The sequence below is a fragment of the Struthio camelus genome, chromosome 2, assembly GCF_040807025.1.
Source record: "Struthio camelus isolate bStrCam1 chromosome 2, bStrCam1.hap1, whole genome shotgun sequence".
NCBI lineage: Eukaryota > Metazoa > Chordata > Aves > Struthioniformes > Struthionidae > Struthio > Struthio camelus.
Window position 1 is genome coordinate 54,293,012 of NC_090943.1, and position 24,998 is coordinate 54,318,009.

Genomic DNA, 24,998 nt, shown 5'->3' on the forward strand with positions numbered 1-24,998 from the left:
TATGATTGTCTGAGACTAAATCCACCAGCCTGCACCCAATTAAATCCAGAAGTAACATTTATCCAAGGGTAATACTAAGGTGAACGCTTTTTCCGAGTTCCTTTGTGGGCCTCCCTCTTTCACATGAGTTGCTAGCTAATTGATGCCAGCTGTCTGATTTTGAAAACATGCATTCTTCCCTATGTGCTGAAGAACATGTCAGTCTTTAATCGCTGAGAGGGAGAAGAAATTCCTTTTGCTGCTCCAGGAGTTTCATCTCCTCAGTTCTACCCACCCTCAATTTCAGTATCTTCTGTTCATTGCCTTGGGTCAATGACTACTTCTGCAGAGTGTAGCATCTCTGAAATGGCTGTAAATTGCCCGGAAGTCTGAAAGCAGCAGTGAAAACTGTGTAGAACCGTTAGGGCAAAATCAAGAGATACCTAGATACCCTGTCTAAAGAGTAGGAAAGTGATGATAAATGTTTGAAAAGCTTTTCTTTTCTGGATGGTGAGATCTAGAAGCTATTTTCTTTAAATGACCGGAATTAGGTTAGGGAGTGGGAAGGAAACTAAGAGCAAGATATTTGCATAAATAGATTGTGGTTGTTGCTCAAACCTTACACATACCTTTGGAGCAAAATTTTTCGGCAAGGTATGCAACTGCCATGGTCATTTGAAACTAAATAAGATGTTTGACTTTCTAGGAGTTTTATTCTGAAATGAGAAAATTCTGGCCATTAGATTGGGCCTGTAGATATGACTGATTTTGGAATATTCTACTGTATTTTTGTATGAAATTGGGCTTAATTAATTTCTAGCCAAATGCTGAGAAACGCAGCCATAGGTTTAGGTTATATAACAAAGTTTAATTCTCCAAACTTCTGATTTTGGGGGGGAGGGGGGGGAGGGCGATGGGGATGTGTAGTCTTCGATTTTTTGTTTGTTTTTTTAGCTTTTTTAGAGAAGAGCCTCTAACTCTGTCTTGAGCTTGTGAGAAAGGCATTTTGCCATGAAGAATGCAAATTCAGAATTTGTATATGGCAATAGAAATGATGTCACTGCACTGAAATGCTAGAGTGCTTGCAGTAGGTTGTGTTTGTTTTTTGGCAACAGGGTTTGGTCATTCTGACTGTACTGTAGAATATACCTAATGAGAGCTCTTGCTAACTAGTTTCTCTATATGTGAAACTAACTGGTAATTTAAGGTTCTTTAAATTTATACTGACACTTCATGTTTGACTATGAACTGTGAGACTGGTGAACTAAACTTGGGCTGGGTTGGCTTGTTGCAACCTCACTCAGCCTAAAGTTGTGAAATAGCTTTGAATAGATGTTCAGTGCTAACAGGACCAACAAGTTCATAGTGACATCGTAAAATGTATCACTTTCTTCTACTGTCCTTCTTTGTTTAGGTTCTCTGATTCAGATTGTCTTTGTTTAGACTATTTATTTTTAATAAATAGTCTTTTACAAGCTTTTTTTTTTTCCTTTTGACAGTACTTTTTATGTTAATTTCTTTAAGGAGTCAGATGCTACTCCTTACTAAAATGATTCAATGAAAGTAAATTTATACCTGTCAGTTTGCAAAACTTTTAAAACTTAAAAAACTTTATTATGATGTTAAAATAGTAGGCTTGAGCTTCACATCTGTTCTTAGAGGACCATGGTCATAAGTTATTAAAATAACTTACTTTTGTTGCATGCAGTCATGGCTGATTCATGACTTTTTCTGCTCTGGAGATTTTGTTTTGAGGTAGAACTTGTCATAGACACCTAGAGGGAACTGGAATGTTTTCTTTGAAAGGAAAGTCTACACATCACTTTCCTGAAATGTTATAGTTATTGTTAAAAACAATTACGATATGAAGGAATTAGTTCTAGACTTAACTTGCTGATACGTGTGATCTCTGTGTAGACCCCTTCCAAATCCTCTCCACCAACTGGCAACAGAAGCAGGACATCTTCATTTACAGATCAGAATGATGAAGGCACTTTAACGCCAGACAAAGAGGTCAGTTGAGAACTGTTTTTCCTATATTTGTTTTAACTTTAACATTTCACAAATATAACTATATGTACTTGGTTAGCCTTTTTTATCAGTCTCACTATTTCCTGTCCATTTGTACATTTGAATAGTCTCATTTTTAGATTAAATCACAGTATGTTTAATATTACCAAAACAGACCTTTAAGCTGTAGTGACTGACTCCCAGATTAGGAATTTCTTTTATGTCCTTCTCCAGGGTTTAAAAATCATACCCCCTCAACTAAATGCAATAAGGTAGAGGGAGAGAAGTTACATTCGGAGAGCAATTTTTGTTCTTACCTTTTTATCATTGAGAAGTTGAAGATCCTACTAATGCTAGAGGTCGTTTGGTGGAAGCTGGGCTAATGGCCTAAGCCCTTCTGAATGTGTTTCTAACTATACCAGTAGTAATAATCTAATTAAAAAAAAAAAAAACAAGCAGAAACAAACTGAGCCTACATTATCAAGTCTACAATGTTATTAAGGTCACTTTCTGTCAGGACAATGGATGACAATGACTTGCGTGCTACAGCAAACAGGGTCAATATTTCCTAGTCATCTTTACTCAGCTTGAGTACTAAGGCTTTGCTGAAATGATCTGATTTAAAAAAAAACCAACCAACCAAACAACAAAAAAACGTGGCTTAGTGACATGTATAAAAATGGCAGGTGGAATAAAGCAGGGAGCTGTGTCAGAGGAAATCTTGTTCCTAGCTATAAAAAATGAATTTTCTGGGTTTTGAGTAAAGGGTTGTCCTTCCTGCAGTGGGCCCATCTACTTACGTTTCTAATATCTCATTTTCTTCAGGAAATAATCAGTGATATCTGAAATTTCTCTTATGCTGTAATGGACGCTGCTAGTGATTACAGCATGGCTGTTTGTTCCTGCAGTGATTTTTAGAAACAGAAAGGAAGACTGTCCCGTGGTGTGGTTTTATGCTTTTGAAGTATGCTTTGCAATGTTGAGTCTTCTAATAAATGCTTTTTTCCTTACTGCTGCTGTATCTACAGAATGACTTCCCTCAGGCCCTGGTGGGGGAGGTTTTCTGTTAGCTGATGCTCATAATGTTAGCAAGCAGTGTCACCCTTGATAAATTATTAAGTATATCAGCAAGGAGAGTGTACTTTTTTTTTTCAGGAAAAACAAGCCTGCATTTCTATTATTAATGCGGAGCACAGAAGTGGCATATTGCCTCATGATGCAGTCTAGAAGGAAGAAGTTGGTGATGAGAATCCATGGCATCAGTGACCAGTGCAAAAAATAGAGACTCCTTACTTGTTTTTAATGCATGTCAGTAGTAGAACGGCAAAGGTTAAAGGAATGATTTGGCCAAGGTTTTCAGACTTTTTAAGCAACCTGAGCTTAGTAGTATATGAAATAGTGAAGCCGTGAGAAACTGAATGATGTTTCTGTGTGACTGATTCACTGTTTTATCTGTCATTGACTTGGCACTACCTACGCAGCAGAAAAATGTTTCTCCTTTTGCAATAGGAAATAGTAAGGGGAAAGATTAAGCTATGACACTCGTCATCCCTTTTACTCCACAAATAGCAATCACTTTTCTGCTCAGATGGTGTAACTCACACATTGAGTCAAACTTGGAACTTTTTCTTAACGGATATTTAGTTTTGAGGGTGGTTGCTTTTATTTCAGATCTGAAGAGGGCTTGTGTATCTGAAAGCTTATTGTCTTTTCCAGTTACGTCATTTGATTCAATAGAGGATAGTATCTCTCTTCACAGTCCTTTCCTCAGTTTTGTCACTGGATCATCATGAGCACAGAAGGACTATTCTGATAACATAGTATTTTAAAAAATAAATGTTTGCAAATCCTGTTGAACTCTACTGATGTATTACCTGTATGTTTAAGTGCTACTTGCATTCTTCTTCATTTCTGTGGATTTTGTCTTACAGTGCTTCACTTGACTTACGTTGCCCCAATCTGTTTTTTCTAGTATGCTTTTCCAGACAAACAGGAGAAGCAAAGGATTCCCCACAGGACGTGCCAAGTTATGTTGGAAGAACATTATCATGCTCTAAATACAGTCTCTACACTTGGAACAGTCAGAGGGGGAGAGAAGGAGAAATAAGATTAAGAATGGAAACAGTACTAAAGTAATCTCAGATTTACAGTTATCCCTGAGCTTAGGGAGCTGCTAGAAGAATTTTACTCCTGAAATACAATCTGTAATTAAAAATTCAGAAAGCAGTTTGCTAAGGAATGAAAATCTCCACTTTTTAGTAAGGGCTGTTGTTATGTCAAATGGAAAGTTTTACTAAATTAAAGATAAATTAAAATGATCAAGACGTGAAAGCTTCTCCAAATATTCTTTGTCAATGTTAACAGAATGATTAAAAGCAAATCATCCTTGAAATGTGTTTGTTGGATTGGATTTTCATAAAATTCAGTTCAGTGACAGTAATTACTCTGTTTAAAAAACAGGCAGATATATATGTATTTTTCCAGAGACACTGTCTCTGAAAATGTATGCCCTGCTTATATGGGAGGGTTATGTCTTTTTGGGGAGGCATTCCTTTCAAGCAGTATTCTTGTCTGTTCAGATAGATATTTTAATGTACAGTTTTCAGTGGAAACGGCATTATAGTGAACTAAATTTGGACAACATTTAATACACTTAAAAACTTTGATTTTAAAGAGTATCATATCCAGAATGTTTCTGCAGTAAGCGAATTGTTGCTAACCCTTTTGGTGCTGAAAGCTAAACAAAATAGTGACAGTTATGTGGTGCTTCATAGTTCTTGTTTGTGTTTTCTCTCTTCCCTCTGCCCTCCATCTCTTACATTTTATTATGTCCCTAATAGATTATGTTTTCAGATTCTTAGTGCTGTAAGATCTAAGTTGCAAGTTCTGCATGAGAACGCTTTGTTTTAAACTGAATATTTTTAGAATAAAAAATGTTTCAGAGTGAAGGAAAATCTTAATTTTTTTTTGAGCAGATTAATGCTGTCATATTAAACAATATGCAGATAAGATTTTTTTTTTTTTAACGGATAAAGTTTTGAAATTTTGAGAAACTTACAGCTTCATTCATGAAACACTTGCATAAGCTTGTCTTTTCTCTGCCCACTTTCTTCTTCACCTTCTATTTTGGTGGAGCTGTGGGTCTCCAAAGAGGCAATGTTATAGAGAAGCTCATAATTTTTTCTTGTGAAAAGGAACAGCAGAGGGTCTGTCTAGTTCTATACTCTTGTTTTTGACAGTAGGCAATAACATATGACTGGAGTGGGAGGTAAAAGCATATACTGCTTCTTCCCCAAAACTTCCAAGAGTTTGCAGCTCAGATGCTTCCTGAGTCAGTCTTGGTGTCATTTTCTGAAACAGCCCCAGATGATTAAAACTTGCTTACTTTCTGCTATTTCCAGTCTTTTCTGGGAAAGGATGGTGTTTGAGTTTCAAACTTTTAATCTGTTACTGTGTTGACTCCTGAACACAGTTCTAAATGAAATAAATTGGTCGTATTCAATATAGTTTCTAGAAATTTGAGATTTTATTTTTGTTCTGTAATATATTTATTTACAAGACTTGCTTGTCTGCAGAAGATTACAAGCCTAGTTCTGAGCCACTGACTGAAAGTAAAGAGCTGATGACTTGCTATAGATGACTTGTCAGTCATGCGAGTCCAAATGTCACTCACATGCTCACAAGTGTTACAGAAGAGACAGCAGAGCACAATATGTATATATAGCTCTTCTTAGAGCTAAAGATAAGCTAGCAATGTACTCTTCAGTCTTACTTTAGTGCTACATAATGCCTGTGTTTTTTAAATGAAACCTTTTTTTGGGGTGGGCTAATAAAGCAGGGCAAATGAAATGGGAAACAAATAATCTAAGAGATTCTTCTTTCAGCACCTTTGCTAATGCTGCATCTTTCGTTTATTCATGCACTTTGAAGTACTTCTAAATAGATAGGGATATGCAGGGGTAGTGGTGTTTCAAATGTTAGTATTTTTTTCCTTTTTAACATGCCAATTTAAAACTTTAGTTTGGGAGGCTGCATATTTTAGCTTTTATTTAAAACCTGGATTTTATAAATCTTGATGCATACACAGGCATGTTTTAGATTGCTTATCAGAATGAAAAATAAATCAGAAAAGGCTTATGTTTAATTAGGTGTTTCCTTTTTCTGAAAATTATAATGCAGCACTCTCAGATTCTATGGTTTTACTTTTTTTTTCTTTAATTGCAGAGAGAAATCTTGAACTTTTAGTTCTTTCTTCAGTTTTTCTTATTCCCTGAACACAGAACGGATTCATACATCAAAAAAAAAAAAGTTACGTATTGCACAAAATTTACATACCTACATAAGGTCAGCAAATCACTGAATTGAATGCATTTCCTAATATTGACAAATACCCAAAAATATGTTTTAGTGTATGGAATGAATTTCTTGTCAATAAGAGCTGAAACTAAACCTTTGGCCTGGTAGCTGACGTCCCCAGTTTCTTGAACTGTGAGCAACTGATGAGTGAATACTAGCTTTTCTCTTCAACAAGCTTACAGTTTAATACCTTTCTCTCTGTCTTAGTGTGTTTGTACACAGCATAGCAAGTTGTCCACATCAATTATAGAAGCTTTTAGGTGTTCAAATGCTACAAATGCACATGTACTGTGTGCTGACATGGGATTAGTTAAATTTTTGCACGTTCTGTATGTTTCATGGATGCTTCAGCCTAGGTGGATTCTCTGCTTTTGTAGCTGTGTCGAACCTGTTATCGGGTGGAGTGCTAATGTGGATTTTAGTGATATATGAGACAGTATAGCGCCAGATAGGTTTAGTTTGTCTCGAGTTACTAAGGTAATTCAGAGTGGTTTTAAAGCCAAATCCTGACGTGTAAGAATCCTCTGGGGAAATACTTGCATCTATTTCGTTTTGACAAACTAGCTTTTTTTTCTTGCCTATTTTCCAGTCATAGGTGAATCATGTCTGGTGTTTTGGAGACTTTTACCAAAAAAAGGAAAAAAATAGTTAATTTGCAAGCTAGTATTAAAGCCATACTGAAGAGTTAAATTTAAAAAATGCAGCTAAAAACAGGTGTTTATATTGGAAAGTGTTAGGTAATGTAATTATAGAACTCATTAGACAGCTCTGCCTATAATAAGGCTGTTAAAATGTAGCAGATAATGAGCTGCTGGAGAACCAAAATGCTGTAAGCAACTACTTAAATATTTTTGTTTGTGGGCCCCCAACACCTGAGAATGGAGGATGAACTTACTAATAAGAAGATAAAACCAGTTCTAAACGTGCTAGGCAAATACCATTCCTGGACCGTGATTGAGCATACTCTGCCTTAGATAGCTGTATGACGTTTGAAGCTCTTCTCATGGCTACTGAGGAGGAAATATCTTGCAATTTCATATCAATTACTGCATTTCCTCACGCGGTATTGTTGTCTTCTGCCCTTTATTCATGGGTTTGGCTCCTTCTCTTTTGTGCTTGCCTTGTCTTTTTTGCAGTAGACTCAAGCAACAGCAGAAAGAAGCTGAGATGGTTTAGTGTCATCCTTGCTTCAGGGTTCTCAGTAGCATCTGTGAAACTCAACAGTAGCGTTAATTGTTTTCTACTTGTTTGTGTAAACTATTTTTTTTTTAATACAGACCCTGGAGTTATATCTCTGCAAACTCAAGCAGTACTGCATCCATTTATATTCATAAGTTTTTTTTTTATTTTTCTTAAAACTGTAACAACTATTAATGTGGACTAGAATATTTTCAAAAGCTGGTGCCTTGAATCTCCTGGTCTTGCTAAAGAGGGTTTATATGTATTCCCTTACAAACTGCCTACCAAGCACTATGAGTAGATTTTAAAAATTAACTCCTTCCTTTGTTTAAACCTCCTTGTCTTCTTATCCATAAGGTGTTTTTCTATTAACTGTTTAAGACTTTTACTGTGTAACACTCCTGTTAGAACTTGGTTGCACTGACACAGTCATTAACCAGAGGGGATGGATGCAAATGTAACACTTCACAGATGCTGAACATACTGACAATCCAAAGTTTTTATTTTAGATGAAGAATAGCTTACTAGAGATGAAATATGAATTTTTTAATACAAATTGCTTGATGTACTATTTAATGGAATTTGGATGAAGTGAAATAATGCTATGGTGATATTTCACTACTTAATAATTTGAGAAGCAAACATTAGCATACTGTTACTGTGAAGTGATAATTTGAACCATCTGTGATTCCTGAAATTCTTGACAGTCACGTTTTTAAAATAAACTGACTTACCCAAGAAGAAGAAAATATATGTTACATCTTGAAAAGCCTCATAACCCTTTGGTTAATAGTATTTGCTGTAATCTGTTTACAAGTGCCTTGCAAATATTGTTTCACCATCTTAACTGATCTTGTCTAAACATACAAACAAAGTAATTTTTGTCTTAAAGATTTCATCAGCGTTTTTTTTGTGTTTGAGAATTTACGTACTTAAAATGAAGCCTGATGGCCTCATGAATTAGCATATTGCTGTTGTATGTTCGTATGCTTGTGTATACATAATATTTGCTGTTTCTCTTCTGGCACCTAACCTTTCAGAAGTGCATGTGTGAGATGCAAAGCATGGCCAAGGTTATAAGCTTCTACAGCCACCATCCCATGCAAAGACCTCCTGGAAGAAGAGTTTTATTAACGCTTTTCTTGTCAGCTTCTTTATTTTTTTCTTGTCTAAAAGCTCAGATGAGGAAAGAAACTACTAGGGTTTTACATAGCTGAATAAATCTACAGAGGGAGCTTTAACACAACTTACTCTTGTGAAAAGTGTAGGTGTAATTCCTACCCGCTTCAGAGTGTGGATTGAGTTTCATGTTATTCTTCATTGATCTGATTGTGGGTTAATGCTGCAAGGGGCAGTCCCACTTTCAACCAGCAGGACCTCTGCCTCGCTCTCTGTCTGACCATATGATTGTGTGTCAAATCATTGATCTGATAGAGGAGTTGGTCATCTGGCAGGTTGGGAGAGGGGAGTGGTGAACAATCTGACCAAACTCAGCATGTGGTTGTAATCACAGTGGAGGGAATGGGCAAGTAAGGCCAGGCATATGGGAGGGAGACTGGGGGCAGGAAGAATGGGAGAGTCTCTTTCGGTAGCAGCCTGTGTTTGTAGGAGGTTGAATGTGAGAGGAAGTTTCACCAGAGTTTCTCGGACCTAGCTAGTTCTTGACAAGTCATCAAGCAAGCTATGGGAGCGTTCGTTCTTCCGGCATTAGGAACGCCAAGAGCAGAGAAGTTTATGATGGAAGTCATAATTAGTCACCAGCAGGTTGAGAGGTAAAACTTCAGCATAAATTTTAGAATTAGTGCTGTGCAGATACCTTGTCCTTGAAAACAGTTCACAATGTTGTGCGCGTGTGTGGTGAGGGGTGGCTGGCAGTGAACCAAAACTTCTCTCCCGTTGTAGCTCTAGAAGATCTGACAAAACTAGCAAGATTCTTCTGAAATGGATTTGCGTATTAGGAGTACATACACGATATGGTGAATCAAATAGGAGACGACAAAAGCACAATGTTTAGGTTTGTGTTTTCCTTTGTTTTCTGCAGGATCAGTAAGTTAGGTTTTAGCTGCACGGGTTTTTAGGTAGTTATTTTTCAGTGTATTACATTAGAGAGTACATTAGAGAATACATTAGAGATTTGTTTTTCCCCCTGACTGAAAGGGAGTTAGTGCTGATGTTTGGAGATCGTGTATGGCTGTCAGTGAACGTTATGCACTTAATGTGTTTTCTGAAAGTGCTTAGTAGACAAAGTGTAAACCATGTAGCATTCCAGATCATCTTGCACATCAGAATACTTTTCTTTTGACTGCATAGTTTACCTGCTGGAGCACTGGAGTGAATGTAGCACTTAAGACTTAAACCGTAATTTGTTTTACCTTAGAGTTGATTCTTAAACAAAAAATATATGTATTATTTAGTAAGTTGAAATTTAAAAAATTGTTCTGAAGTAATGAGAAAGAAAAGCCATATCATGTTTTGGTTCATTCAGCAAAGAGCACAATTCTGAAATCTCAGACTGTAAGAAAGTTGAACTTGGGACTTTTGTGTGTAAGGTAAAATCATGAAAGAGTAGTATTTCCAAACCGGTTACGGCATTCTAACAACATTAAATTATATTACATTGCATGTATATGTCCCATTTGAATTCAGATTCAAATTTGTTTTCCTCTTCATGTTTTTAATTTCTAGGAATTAAAGTCTCTTCTAAAATGTTTTGATAAAAAGGCTAATTCAACTTGGGGTGGTGTTACAAAATAATAATCTGCTAGTGATTTGAAAAGTTTTGTAAGGAAGAAATTTCATATTTTGTATGAAGTTGGAATTCTAGTGTTTAAGAGCATCAGAAGAGAAAGACAAATATCCCAAAGCATGCACTTGATATCGTTCATTGTGTAATTGAAATACTGATAGAATTTTTGGAATGATGAGTTCTTCCATGCATAACTTTTGGGAGCGACAAAGGCTCTGTGGTATGCAAAAATAGGTCATCCACAGATGTTTAAAAAATCAGTGTCAATGTCTGAAACACTTGTTTATCCTGGGCTATTCTAGGATCCTTTTTTTTTTTTTTTATTGCATGTTTCTTTACCTCCAGATGATCAAAAACTACATTTTGGCTGTTCTGAAGTGAATGCTCTAATGCCTGTTTTCTGGTTATGTCTTGTCTTTATCAGTATTTGTGGTTTTATAAACGGCTCTATCTTTTTACAGACTTTTTAGTAGTGTGGAGAAATTGAGTAAAATTGTGCTTTCTTTATCTTACTACTTGTTTGATTTTCATTTTCCTACTTTTTGCATTGAATGACAGCTGCTAGCCGGGATGATAGCAGAACCCGCTTTTCTCTCTGAGTATACTATCTTTGCTTTGGATCCCACCAAACAACCTAAACCACAGAGTGACGGTGTGGTGAGTCCTCCAACCCCTCTTAGCGATGCTTTTAGCAGGGGGAGGAGAGTACTGTACTAGAAGGCAAATCTAGTGTTGCTTGTGGCTTATCCTCACAGAGGCATCTTAACTACCCTGTTGCTAACCCTGCACTAAATCTCATGGAGGTAGTAACTGATAGCTCCTGGCTGGTGTGCTGTATGATACGAATTTATCGTAACATAAAAAAATTAACACACTTTCTGTTACACAGGAAACCATGCTCTGCCCAACTTCTAAATAAACATTGCACAAGTTTGTAAGTTTGTTGCTTAGAATTTATTAATACTGTTGAAAGTCTTCATTTTTATGTATGTCTTTATGTAAGTCAAGATAAATGGATATTAAACACTGAGACTATTTCTTTATCTAGAGAGGACGTGCTTTTTTTGCTATGTTCAGTGAAAGCCTCTCAATGTTATTTACCAGTAATGGTAGCAGGAAATCTTTATCTTATGTAGACATTGGCATGCACCTACTTCTGGGTGGCTATTATCATGAGGGTAAACAATTCCCGTTCAAAAGCATTTGATTTTATATTAAGTATGTATTTCTTTGGGAATGCTGTTGGCACAGTATGCAACTGGAGAGGCTTGGTGAGAAGAGACCAAGGGCAGCGGAGAAGGAGCAGGCACAGCAAGGAAGGCTGGCTGCTGGCTTGTCCCCCCACAAATGCGCACGCAAAGCCATCTCTTCTTTCAGCTGTTCTCGCCGAACTGGGATGGCGGCCTTCGCATGCCTCGAAAGCGAAGCATTCCTGAATGCATTGTGATTGGAAACACAGTGGTTTATGTCGAGTCCCAGGTCATCCTCGTACTTTGTTGTTACTTTGTTTTTCCAAACTGGCACGTGCTTTCTCGCTGTCCTGCAGAGGCTGGAAATGACAAGTCACTGAAAGCTGTTAAGAGGGTAAAAGGTAGATAAGGAAATGGAGATAGCGTAACACACCGTGATGTGTTGAGATTGTCTCTTCCAAGCTAAAGAAGACTGGACTGGAACAGTGCTGATAAAGGTGATCTGTGGAAAGTCTTCAAACATGCTAAAGGATTAAGCTTAGATAGTGTGCAGTTACTGTTGAGCACAGATTCAGTACTACTAGCTCAGTCGTGACGCTTTCAAGATTGTTTCTTCTGATGAGCAGAGTGAACATTCAGCTTGTCCTGAAAAGTGTAGTTATGAAACATTTAGTAGACTTTTATCAGTTTCTCGGTATTTTAACCATATTCCAGGTCTGGTGATTACTATTTAAAGTTTCATTTCAGATGCAGTTTTTTCGTACACTTACAGCTGTGAACAATTGCATGCTGTTTTCCAGTATGCTGCAGGATATCTCTAATACAGTTGAATTTTGAAAAATATATTTCTGTGAATGCTCAAATCTCGCCTTTGTGTTCTGTTAGTACGCACTTTAGTGGCAGGAAACTGGCGTATTTGTATGTAGGACTGCACGTGTAGGAAATAATTGTAATGTTGCAGAGTTATATAGGCGTTATAAGAGCTATAGTTAAATTGTTACCAATGTGTATTAATAAGATGGAATCTGTAAAACTTTGCTTTTCTCTGAAATGTTTAAGAGCCCTTCAGCTGTGCTCTTGTGCTAAGAAAGGGGGGGGGAGGGAGAAAACTGGTCAGAAAAGTTCAGGAGGAGTAGGCGGGATGATTATGTTGCCTGAGAAATGTAGGTGTACTGAAGAGGAAGGAGGCTGAATGTTTAACCAACACACACAAACATATATGAATAAATTTTACTAAAACAGTACTGTAGCCGTGTGTGTGTGCGCAAGGGATGTATAATCCAAGAGAGCAGGCACCATAGAGAAGTGGCTGAAATTGTGGGGTTTTTTGGTATAGATGAAGTTAGTGAAGAGCTTTTACTAGCTAAGCTGCTTAGGTTTTGTTACGTGAAGAAACACAGTTCAGATGTTCTTAGACGGAGAGTTTTTGTTACAACTATTAAAAGAAAATGAGGGGAGAAAATGCATACTAAACTGTTCTTTTTCCATAATTTACTCACGGTCTTGGAATACCTGAGAGGGAGGGAGGAAGGAAGAGCAGTAAAATATATTTTAAAGGCTATATTAAAATAGCATATATTGATATTTAATATAACTAAATATATAATTGATTATACATTTGATATTGATATTTAATACATATTAATGCATACTAGTATTTTATTAAAATATTCCACTTTTTAGGCATGTGAATGTATTCATACCTTTGAGAAACACATGCTAAGATATATTAGTTCGCATACCAGGAATAGGGAGGTCGGGAAGCACAAGTGTCACTAGGATGCCCTAGTATATTCCAGATAAAATTGAGCTCTGTTTTATGCATCTTAATAACAAAAGGCATCCTTTTAATTAAAGATTGTAGATATGTATCTATTTGGATGCAGGTATAGTTGTCATGTACATTTTATGGATCCGTGGAGGAAAGACTTTCGCCGGTTTCCAGGAAGCCTGACATAACTGTACTGATTCTAAGAGCTTCAAAATGCCAGCCAATGCTCTGTGCTTCCAGTATCACTGAAATCAAGCATCTCTTCGGGCTTATGGTAGGCTAGGGCTCTGGGGCTCTTCAGAGCCTCATAAATTCATGCTTACACAGAGGAACTTCCATTCACGCTCGCCTTTCACTTTATGGACGTTAGAATATGACCCTTCCCCCTAGAACGCAGTGAAATAAAATTACAGGAACTAGATAACGTGATGGTCCCGTTCTCATAGAGAAGATTACCAATTTATCCTTTTTTGTGGTTTTTGCTAACAGAAAATATAATCTAGTGTATAGGTTCTAGCATGTTTTACTACGTCAGTCTGACCTGGTTTAAACACTCGAAAGTTGGCTGGGTTTACACCAGTTAGGGAACGTCTGAACACGTGACATAGGAAAAAGTGGAATAGATAGACTAGGGACAGAAATATCTGAACTAGTACTATTAGTACTATAGTACTAATAAAAGTAATACTTGATTGCTTTCTGTTTTTGTTTGTTTGTTTGGGAGTGCAAAGGAATATGTGTCCAGGTTTACATAGCATGTATTTTCTGAAAGTCTAATTTCTTACTCTGCTTGTTTTGAGCTGTAAACAGCCTGTTACTAGTGCTTTTTTCCATTTTTTTCCCCCCCTTCCAAGTGTACTTAAATAGAGGAAAATATTGTGATTCCACAGTTTCTTATGTGGGCTATAAGCAATGCTGGTCATCAGTTAGACTTTTCCTGCTCTCATTTTGTCTTTGTATGTGTGTGTGTGATTTGTGAATAAATGTTACGTGAATAATCACTATGAATAATTCGATTGGAGATGCCAGCACTTGAAGGTGTCTCGTACCATACTAATCCACGCACATATAGCTGCTTTGTAGTTTTGTATCTTGCAGTCCGGTTTTGAATTTAACAAACTAGCTTGTTTGCATGAAATAAATCTTAATAAAAATTGAAAAGAAGGTACTAAAAACACAAACAAGGAAAAAGCACGGAGGCTGTTTGTAGAAATCAATGGAGCTGTCACTAGTCTGTTCCTTCTAAGACTTGTTTTTCCTCCCATAGAGCTTACCTAAACAGCCAGTTACCCGATCTACAGAAAACAATGGAAGTGAACCAGCCTCCCCACAGGTACGTATGGTTTTGTGTGTGCGCGTGTGTGTTGTGTTTTGCTGCCATATTTTCTTTGGATTAATTTTGCTTAAGTGCCCGGTGTACACCTTTATGCTGGAGTAGGGATGACAAGTACTTTGGCATGTTATTAAGATGAGATTTCCGATTAAGATTCACTAGACTATTCTCTCTCTGTGTGCGCGTACATATAATACCATTAGCTGGTATTAAGTGCTGTTTGTGATATGTAGAGCCTTTTTTGTAGGTGCAGGTTAGCAGAATGTGCTGGCGTGGTACGGGTTGCTAGCCCTGTGCTGGCTATGCCTACGAGATACAGAACAGTAACCTTGCTTTCAACGAGTAGAGGGCGTATTGCATGGCTAGAAAGTTAATTTCTAGCTGAAGGAAAAGAATTAATAGGTTTGAAAAACGTTGTCATCAGTGATAAATAAGCGTGGAGGTCATTAATACATGTTTCAGAACTAGTTTAAGTTGCAGGAATGATATTAGCGTGCGCATAGTGTTACAATGTTTGATTATGTTGGCAACATCATGTAGTAGTGCTTTAAGGTCAATTCTGTGACACCTGTAGTATACAGTAGCATAATGTAGAAACTTCTGTTTTAGAACAAGTACTTTAATTGCATAAATAAATAAATAACTGCATTTTTTGTGGAAGTAGTAAAGCCGTTTAAAATAGAAAGAGAAAAGGACCATTTGAGATGGGATGCTAGAGCTAGGCATTGTACAAGGACTTTTACAATAAATCTGTTCCCACAGTCACAGGAAAGTATTTTTGTATCTTTGAGATAAATACAATCTTCTATTTAATACATCAGGAAATAAGTTACTTTTTTTCTAATTTGAGGGAACACTACATGCAAGCCTTAGTTTTCTTCTTTAGCTATGTTTTCTTTGCTTTTTAAGGGGGCTACATGGAAATATATTCTTTTAAAAGTCAGAGCTGGAGTTTATTAAATTTAGTTGCTGTCTTAAATTTCCCAACATCTAATAGTTGCATGCATGGTTGTTTTGAACAGAAAGATAATTCTTCTAAGGGAGTAGTTAGATATGTGGTGTCATGCGTATGCTGCCACGTTACGTGACCGTGGTTCTTTTGCCCAGGTCTGGTCTCTGTCTCCCTGATTTCTTAAAATATAGCGCAAAAGTAGTTGATTCCTTTGTTTTTTTTGCAGTCGGGCGACACTCAGTCTTTTGCCCAGAGGCTTCAGCTCCGGGTTCCTTCCATGGAGTCTTTGTTTCGAAGCCCCGTGAAAGAGTCCCTGTTCCGCTCTTCTTCTAAAGAGTCCCTGGTACGAACTTCTTCAAGAGATTCATTGAATCGACTGGACTTGGACGCAGTTGCTCCCACCTTTGATCCACCTTCTGACGTTGAGAGCGAAACAGAAGAGTCTCTGGGAAGTATGGACAGCCTCAGCAAAGAGCAGCTGCTGCAGCGGTTGCGTAGAATGGAACGCAGCTTGGGCAACTACAGAGGAAAGTACTCAGAGGTAGGCAGTGCTGTTCCCGGCTTAACTGCATGGAGAGACGCAGTTGAGGCCAACAGAGAACTGCAGCAGTGGATGATCTTTTTGTTTTGCTATCCATTACGAACAAATGGATCAACTCAGAGCTGGCATGAAAGTTTAATTATTGTTGTAAGTCTAGGTAATTTTGGCCTAGATAGGCAAAATATTTTTCTGGTGATGAAGTACAGAAATATTTTTCTTCTCTTTGTAAATAATCCCATGTTGTCCACAATATAATTAATTCATTAGTAGTTACTTTGTGAGAGCAGTTGCTTCAGCCTGTGAAGCTTACCGCTGAAGTCCTGTCCCAAGTGGTAGAGTTCAGTACAGAACTGAGCGTGACTTGTGGTCACATGACAGCAACTTTTACTTTGCTCCTGAAACCTGTTCTTGAAGTCTTCCATTTGTCTTGCCCTGCGTTTAACTCGGGAGTGCAGTTGCCCATCTTTCATCGTATTCTAGCTAGTGCCATCATTTGTGTAATAGATGCACTTCTTAAAAAGCCTATGTAAACAGTGTTGCTTGAGTGACAGTTCTTCAGTAGTTGTATTTTTTAATAGAATCTGTTGAGCAAGTCTTATTTTTTTCCTCACAAAGATCAGTTGAGAGTTTCTTTAATTCTTTCAATTTGATTTGAAAAAACTGACTTGTTGGCGTTTGGGATGAAAATGGAATAAAAATTTAAGATTTAAAAATTCTTCTCTTTGCAAGTAGAATACACTTGAAAAAAGTTGACACTTCAATAGTACAGTGAGCAAGGGAAAACATCCATAGTTTTCATTTCCTTTTAAGAGCGAAATAAGTGTGACTTTGACATTAAAAGCAGCTTTGAATTCTGAAAAAAATATTTTTAAATGATGTTTTGAAGTATCTTTTGACTTAGAAGTTCTGCAGTTGTTGGTTTTTTTTTTTTTAATTTTTCAGCAACTTGAAAAGGGTATACTGTAATTACAAGCTGCCACGATGCCAGTTCAGCTTTGCACAGCTTAGGCAATTGTGATCATATTTTTAATTAAACTAAGTTATGCAGTTGCTCATCAAGTCCTTTTGTAAGGTTACAATGAGAAATATTGTCCACTTCCAGTCTTTCTTTGTCTGCTGGGTAAAGGCAAAGCACATGGAATGAGAACATTCAGTATTACACAAACCGTTTTTGCTAGAGTTGTAAGTGTATTTTTTAATGCATTCTCATTTTAAAATTAACTTTAAGCTCTCTGGGACACATAAATTGTAAATTTGCACACGTTGGGTAGTTGACTGGAATATAACCTTCCGATACAATCATTTTTTGACCTATATTGAAGCATGGTTGTTCTTAGAGGTATTTCCAGTGAAGGGAAAACTGTGATTATGAATGCTGAGTAATCTAATTGTTTTGTCATGTAGGCTTTAATTATTTAACACATTGGAAGTATTTTTATAAATGGAAAAGCAAATATTGCACAAGAGAATTGTTTATGTATGTTTCTATCAGAAGAGCTTGCTCAAGTGAAGAGTTTGAAAATGCAGACAGTGATTTAACTAAGCAAATTATTTTGACAGCTGTGAGTGGATGCATTATCATCGTTATACTTGATTTCTGTATTTTAGCTAGTGTCTGCTTATCAAGTTATTCAGCGAGAGAAGAAAAAGCTACAGGTGAGCATTATTATTCGTCCTCTGTTATCTGAATGTTTTTCTGGGTCCTAAAATGTGTAGTGAAAATACAGATTTAATTTTCAGTATATATTTTGTACATATGTTTATATAAGGTATGTGTGTATAATATAAATATAATGTGTGTGTGTGTGTGTGTGTTTATGTGTGTATGTATGTGTATTAAAAAAAAAAAAAAAAGAAGACACTTAGCTGGTCTAATATTGATCTATCCCAATAACTGCAGAGCTGTTGTACTCCAGCTTTTTTATCTCATCCTCTGAATTCAGGTGATGGTGCAGTGCCCACAGTTGGCAATTTGTGATAACACTTATACATCCAGTTTGACTAGGAAGATCATAATCATAAGATCATAAATTCTTGTGCTAAAAAAATTCTTTGTGGACTTACTTATATGTAAAGTTACATTTATTACATTGTGAACTTACTTATATGTAAAGTTACATTTAGTACACATGCATATAAACATTATTGTTCTTCCTTTTTAAGGGTATTCTGAGTCAAAGCCAGGATAAAGCACTCCGCAGAATTGGAGAACTGAGAGAGGTAACTCCATTTATTCGTTGAATATTTACTTCACACCACACGTAGAGCGAGGTTCTTTCTTTGTTTAACTTTTGATTTGTTTGTTTGTTTGCTTGCTTTATAGAATACTTTCTGTTGCACAGCAGAGGTTTTTTTGCCACTTTTCATTTGTTTATATCGAGTTATTTCTCTTGCATCTGTCTCATTCAGCAGTTGCTGTCGTAATCTAAGACCGAACTGCTTTTTTGTTCATTGTAAAGTAGGTAGAAGTGTCTGTGGTTTTTGCAGTATTGTTGGCCCCAGCAGTGGATGTGGGTGAGTGATTTGTTGCTCTTTTAGTATTGAGAAATACTGACATTAGGCAAACATAAATAATAAGCCCTGTTAAAAAAGATTTTTATCATGGCTATCAAGTTCACGTTTGTTAGGATGAAAGTCATTTTTCAAATAAACATAACTTAGATGAGGTTGAGTAAATTGTTTTAAGGAATTTGCAGACTAGCTGGATTTCAATCATGGAATCATTTAAGTTGTTCTTCTCCTGAGGTTACAGTGAAACTGAGAGGAGACGCTCTAATGTATTTGGTATTGATAGCAAGTGCATTGCGCTTAGGAAGTGGCATGCACAAATTATTCGAGAGAGCAGTTAAAAGAGCCAGTTCACGAAAGCCAAATTAAAGTGAAGTAAAACCAAACACTGAAGCCACGTTACCACTCGGAGGACCAGAGCGGCATCCGATTCGGAGGCTGCTGCATCAGGGTCTTCCCGGCCAGGGGGAAAAAACGAGGCAGGGCGAGCCGCCCGTGAGCGCCTGGACGTGGTGCTGGGCAGGCGGCAGAGGTTGGGCCACCGCTGCCGGGGCTGGCTGGCTGGCTCGCTCCGCCGCAGGGAGCTGCCGCCCCTGCGCTTCCCCTCAGACAGCCAGCGATTTGCAGAAATGTTGCTGTCAAAACGTAGAGTGCTCTCCTGCATCCATGCGGGGTTGGATTCAGGTACGCCAGCTCTTAAATTTGTGCCAGGGTGGCGTGGCGGTTCAGATGCCGGCTGTTTCCAGCAGAAAACAGGCAGAAACATCAGAGGAGCGGTTGGGAGTGCTCCTCTGCCCCGGACACTTCGCATGGGCTGTAACCCTATCTTTGGCTAAACTAGCTGTCCGTAGACCTGTGGAAGGGGAAGAACCCACGGTATCAGCAACAGGCGACTTGTCAGTGTGTCTTTCCAGTTCAGTATGAGGGTCAAATATGAGAAACATGTTCTCTAAGTCTATAGCTATATGTTCTAGTAAGTGTAGTTTTCCACTCACTGGTATTTGGTAAAATTTGGAAGACATATATGTCCCAGAATTAAAACATGGTGATGAGGAGAAAGGATTGCATGTGTACCTTCCCCCCAACCCTTCTTCTTTAATAAGTTTTCTTGATATATTCTATATATAATCACTGCTGTAACTCAGCAACTCCTAAGAGCACCTCCTATTTCAAAATTCCTTCTACTGTTAAGTACAGACAAACATGGGGGATGACTGGAATTTGTTACAGTCAGGATATGTCATAAAGAGACACAGTTTAATCTGTTTCAGTATAAAAATAAAGTTCTTTATTATAAATACTGCAGATTTATAAGACTCTCCTAAATCTAAGACCAAAATTCTTTTCTACTCATTAAAAACCTCACAAAATAATTCCTTGTTCTTTTCAAGGCCCAAGTATTATACTGTTAACTAAAACCAACTTAAAATGAAAAATAATTTACCAATAAAACTGAGAGGTTTTCACTGTGGAAGCTAAAGTGCTAGAGAAGTGATCACTCGTGGATCATTTATTGTCACAGGTTAATTTGGAAAACCCTTTTATTTGTCGTACACTGTTTTTGCTCTAAATATTTTGAGTAAGACAAGCCTCATGTAAGAGGGCCGTGTAAGAGTGAGCAGTTTTCCCTGGGGATAAGTTGGCAGTGTGCAGCCGTCCCTGGAAGTGAACGTCTCCTTCGCTTGCCGTAGGTTTTCCCCATGGAGAGTAACTCTGCAGCGAGAATCGGTGGTATTCTGCTCCTCAGACGAGGATCAGAACGGACTTTCAGATCCAAAGAGGAATATTTCAGTGTTTGTTCCAGTAAATCTCTTTGGCCCTCGTTCTTGCCCTGAGCTTTTCTGCTTTGTCCTGAAGGCGTCGCTTCTAAAGCTCAGAAGCCCGAGGGAAGAGCGCGATCGGTTGCTCTTGAGAACCCAGGAGCAAAGCAGGGTTGAAAAGCCAACGTAGTTCCTTGGGCCGAGGGAGGACTGGTTCTCTCAGAAGTCGCCTCGCAGTGCTGTCCCGGCCCTGCGCGGCTGGGCGCCAGAGCTCCCACAGCTGCTGTGCTTTGTAGGCAGCTGCCCTGCTCAAAGCTGCCGTCAGGCACGGAGGGTCTAGGTATGGCAGCTGGCATCCATCCTTGAAGGTAAGGGATGAGCAGTAAGGCGGCACAAAAGCGAGATTCGGAGCTGAACGGGAGCAAAGCAGGAAGCAGCCGGTGTCTCCTGTTTCGTCCCTTCTTTGTTTTTTCATCGTTTCTTTTGGTTTCTGTCATCTTTGCCTGGCTGACAGAGCTCCATGCTTACGGGTGGAGCTTGCCCTTATGCAGGCGTCCTTGCAGAGTGGCGGTCACGGAAGTATTGGCTGGAAAGACACATACAGAGGAAGTAAATAAAGAAGTTAGGATTCAGATTGGGGAAATGATTACAGAGGGTGCATATGAAATGCACATGGTTTTCATTCAGTAAGTTGAATGTGAATTAATTATACTCAATACATATATTGTTCTAATAGAACGAATTATTTAAAGAAAAAAAAACTTTAAAGGCATAGGAAATAAACAAAAGAGATTTCCCTAAAACAATATTTTATAATATTACGTAGCTGTTAGTAATGAATTTAGGCTACGTCTACCTCTTTCTAAGGGTGTTCAGACAAATGAATGCCTTATCCCAGTCCACTAAGTAGTAGTAAGTGAGTAGAACCACCTAGTTGTTTGGCATCCTCTGGCCTTCTCATGTGAGACCCCTGTGAGAGGGAAAGACTGCTTACCCTCGGTGGTTATAAACTGCGTTCGATCATGTCAGAGTACTAGCGTATTGAATGGACGTGAGAGCAACTTGCATCTCTGCTGCTTCTGTAGATTTAGTCGGGTGGCTAAATGGAGCATCTAGTTTCCCGAAGTGCGGTGCGCACCTCCCGAGAGAGCTGGCTGCGCGTATAACAGTTTGCAGGAGCAGGCCTGAAGTGGTCGCTGCTCAACGTTGGTTTTGTGGCGGAAGTTTTTAAAATGCCCTTTTTAGTTCTCACTTGAGAGAGATTTATTTCTGATTCTCAGGAGCTCCAGATGGATCAACAAGCTAAGAAACATCTCCAGGAGGAATTTGATGCTTCCTTAGAAGAAAAGGATCAACTTATTAGTGTCCTGCAAACTCAGGTAAAATATCTTACCCAAGAGATGTTCTTTAAAACCAGTCATTGTAATAATTAGGAATTTATTGATAAGTTATGATTACCTAGAAATTAAGTGTATCTTTGTGGTAGAGAATACCTTTGTAAGATCTCACTCTTGTTAAATACACTTTTTTTTTTGATGTGTGGTTTTGATACCTTTTTAATGCCTTTGTTATCAGGTAACATAAACATAAGCAGATGTTTGAGATAAAATTGCTTTGACAAAATGTATGGATTTTGCCTAACTGGTGCTTGTTGTTTCTCCACTCAGGATGCTAATTTTTATGTTAATTGAAAACATTATTCTGACTAAAAAATGCTAGAATACTCAAAGAGATGTTTCCTTTCTCTTCTTACCGATAGCAATTTTATTAATTATCTCTAGTTTTGAAGGTGAAAACATGATCTACTCAGGATCTTTGTATTTTTAATAAAAATAACATTTTGTTTAGGTATCGTTGCTGAAACAGAGGTTACAAAATGGCCAACTAGGCACTGAATTACCTGATCCAAATATCCAATCTGAACCACAAGTTCAAAGTCCAACAAAAGAAATCAGTGCAGAAAATGTTATGGAACCAGGAAGCAATGGTAGGTATTGAGGCTTTTTTTAAGAGATCCTGAATTTTAGGGAATAAGACTGCTGTTATTTATGGTGGACTAACAGTAACTAAGACTCAAGCTGTTACAGCAATGATGTATTTTTCTAGAAGGAGACAGTTTTTTCTGAAAACAGCGTGGAAGCTAAAAGCACAGGACAGCACTTCTAAGATGCTAAATTTCTATAAGAATTCAAATCTGGTACATCTTACCTTTCTAAGACCTGTCAACAATGCCAATATGATTGTAAGTATTGCTGTTGCCAGTAGGGGATTTTGCTGTCTCTGCTTGATAGTATTAGGAGGTTCTGTTTCCAAGTAAGCCATCTTGGGGTTCAGATGAGGTTCAGACAGAGGTGGGAACGGGCATCTTGAAATGATCTTTGTCCAGCATCTGTCGTGATATGAATTTTCATATGTTTGGAGAAGATGTGGGATTAGGTCAAAGATTTGTCTTAGTGTAATGTCTTTAACAGTGCTTAGGAAAAAAAAAAAAAAAAGAAATAGTATCAAGTGCCCAGGAATCAGTGTTCTAGATGTTTCCAGTGCTAGAATCTGCATCTGGACTATAGCGTGCAAGAACTATGGTCATGAACTTAACCTCTGTGAGTATGTCTAATCCTGTTTTCATGCCAGCTACTCTTAATGGACTACAGAGCACCAGGATAAAACACACAGTAAAATATTACCATATGCTAGTCCTACAGAGCAGAGCGTAGCTCAGAGAGGCAATAAATTTGACCTTTACCCTGCCATATGCAGTACTGCCAACCTGGATGCTTCTGAATTACGTCGTGCCCAGCCCTGGGAAAAGAGGAATCTGTTTGCTTGGCGCTTGAGAGATGTGATTTTGCTTTGCTTTGCATTTTTTTCCTGCCTGTGAATATTCTGTTAGTGGCAGCAGACGGGTTCATAAATCATGATAACTTTTCGATTGCATAGAAAACTTTGAATAATAGTTTGCTTTTGCAGCTTGTATCATAGTTGGGGTTTTGTAAATGCTGTGCCCTTTCAACAGTGCTTTTGTTGTCAAGGCCCTTGTAGTCTTGAGCCTTAGGTTTCGTTTTCTGCCAGCTTCTGGTTTATCAGGCCTTTCAAATTAGTTTTATGGATATTATTCTTTCAATGAACATTTTAAAATATGAAATAATTTTGTAAATGCTTGTGCTCAGTGAAATCCCAAGGATTTTTGGAAAGTTGTCTGGAAAAAAAGATTTTTCTGATGAATTGATTCATAGATGACTCGTGCTAACGTGTTCAACTTGGCACTTGCTACAGCTAATGAATTAGATTACATTTTTTGGTGGTAAAGAACTGACAGAGAAAAATGGAAATTTATTTGGGGTGAAAAGTTGTATTTGCCATTCTGTCTATGTATGTGCTTGTTTCTGGTTGGATCTGGTATGTGGTTCTAGTACTCAGTTGAAGTTTTGCGGACTTTGCGAGACTTCTTTAGAGGGCTAAGAGTCACCCGCATTCACATGGAGGGTATGACGGAGGATCTGCACTTTGAGACAGCTGCACATATGGTAATGTTGGTGTGTTGTCCATAGAGGGTAATGAAGATTCTGTTAAAACACTGGAAGTTCTTACTCAGAGGGTGAAGCGCCAAGAGAACCTGCTGCAACGTTGTAAAGAGATGATTCGGTCACACAAAGAGCGCTCTGCCCAGCTAACCAACGAGAAAGAGGCGCTTCAAGAACAGTTAGAAGAGAGACTTCAGGAACTAGAGAAAATGAAGGTATGGAAAATGATCTTTTTTGTGGGTAGCTACTAGTACAGCATAAGAATTCTGATCTTCACAGAATTTATTAATAGGGTGGATCATTAAACAAAGTATGGACTGTCACAAGAGACAACACTGCACTTTATTGGGCTTAAAGGTGCAAAAACCATCTGGAATAAACTCATTGCAAGTAAGAGAACAAATATGTAGAAAGTGGTGAAGAAGGGTAGGAAACCTTGCTGTATGAAAAACCTTAAAAAAGGATATCAGAAAGAAAGTAGCTTCAGGAAGTTGGGAAGTGTGAGGAAAAGACTGTCCTGGCACAGAAGACAGGAAGTAAAGAGAGAAAACACGAAACTTGAAAAACGAAGCAGAGTGAATCCTTTAAGACAGATAACGAAAGAGGCATCAGTTATCTAAATAAATGAAGACACAGAAGGACAGGGAAGTGGAGAACAGAGTGTAGGTAAAGATTAGGGTAAAGATTAAAGATAATGTAGGTGCAATTAATATTTATCTCAGTTTTCCTTTTAAGTCCGTTAATGCTGAGTGTGAAATAAAAATAAGGTAGCTGACACTGGAAATATGAAACATATGAAAAAATGTAGTCATCTCTAGTCCTGGGGGTAAGAATCTCTTCTCTGTCTTGGTCTCTGAGCATTAGTGCAGTTAAGAAGAGCTCAGGAAGACGCAAGTATTTTAAGAATTTTTTCTAGCCCAGGAACACTAATGAGCAGTTGCAATGTTTCATTGCAGAGCTGCCCTTGTAAGCCAAGATACAGGTAGTAGAGCAGATGACTTAAGCAGGATTATTGCCCATTTTACTGTAGCAGCGCTGAGATCCATGAGAGAACCTACAGAGGTTGTTATCATGCCTTCAGATGCCTGAATTATGATGGACGCTATGAGACAGCCTCACACCGGCAGATTTATAAGTAATTTAAAGCTGCCC

At 38.0% G+C, this 24,998-nt stretch overlaps 1 protein-coding gene across 15 annotated transcripts in view; it reads left to right on the forward strand.

Moving 5' to 3' along the window:
* The window catches only part of GOLGA4 (golgin A4), a 67,269-nt gene that overhangs the window by 4,177 nt on the left and 38,094 nt on the right, over nucleotides 1-24,998 (forward strand). For 7 of the 15 annotated variants that reach the window (XM_068935815.1, XM_068935814.1, XM_068935816.1 and 4 more), the window contains exons 2-10: nucleotides 1,897-1,992; nucleotides 10,829-10,927; nucleotides 14,499-14,564; nucleotides 15,743-16,057; nucleotides 17,666-17,713; nucleotides 18,221-18,277; nucleotides 21,606-21,704; nucleotides 22,174-22,312; nucleotides 23,874-24,061. In XM_068935815.1, the coding sequence (XP_068791916.1) occupies nucleotides 1,897-1,992; nucleotides 10,829-10,927; nucleotides 14,499-14,564; nucleotides 15,743-16,057; nucleotides 17,666-17,713; nucleotides 18,221-18,277; nucleotides 21,606-21,704; nucleotides 22,174-22,312; nucleotides 23,874-24,061 (1,107 nt within the window). The remainder of the gene's footprint in view (nucleotides 1-1,896; nucleotides 1,993-10,828; nucleotides 10,928-14,498; nucleotides 14,565-15,742; nucleotides 16,058-17,665; nucleotides 17,714-18,220; nucleotides 18,278-21,605; nucleotides 21,705-22,173; nucleotides 22,313-23,873; nucleotides 24,062-24,998) is intronic. The other 8 variants (XM_068935828.1, XM_068935829.1, XM_068935820.1 and 5 more) reach the window with 2 other exon arrangements.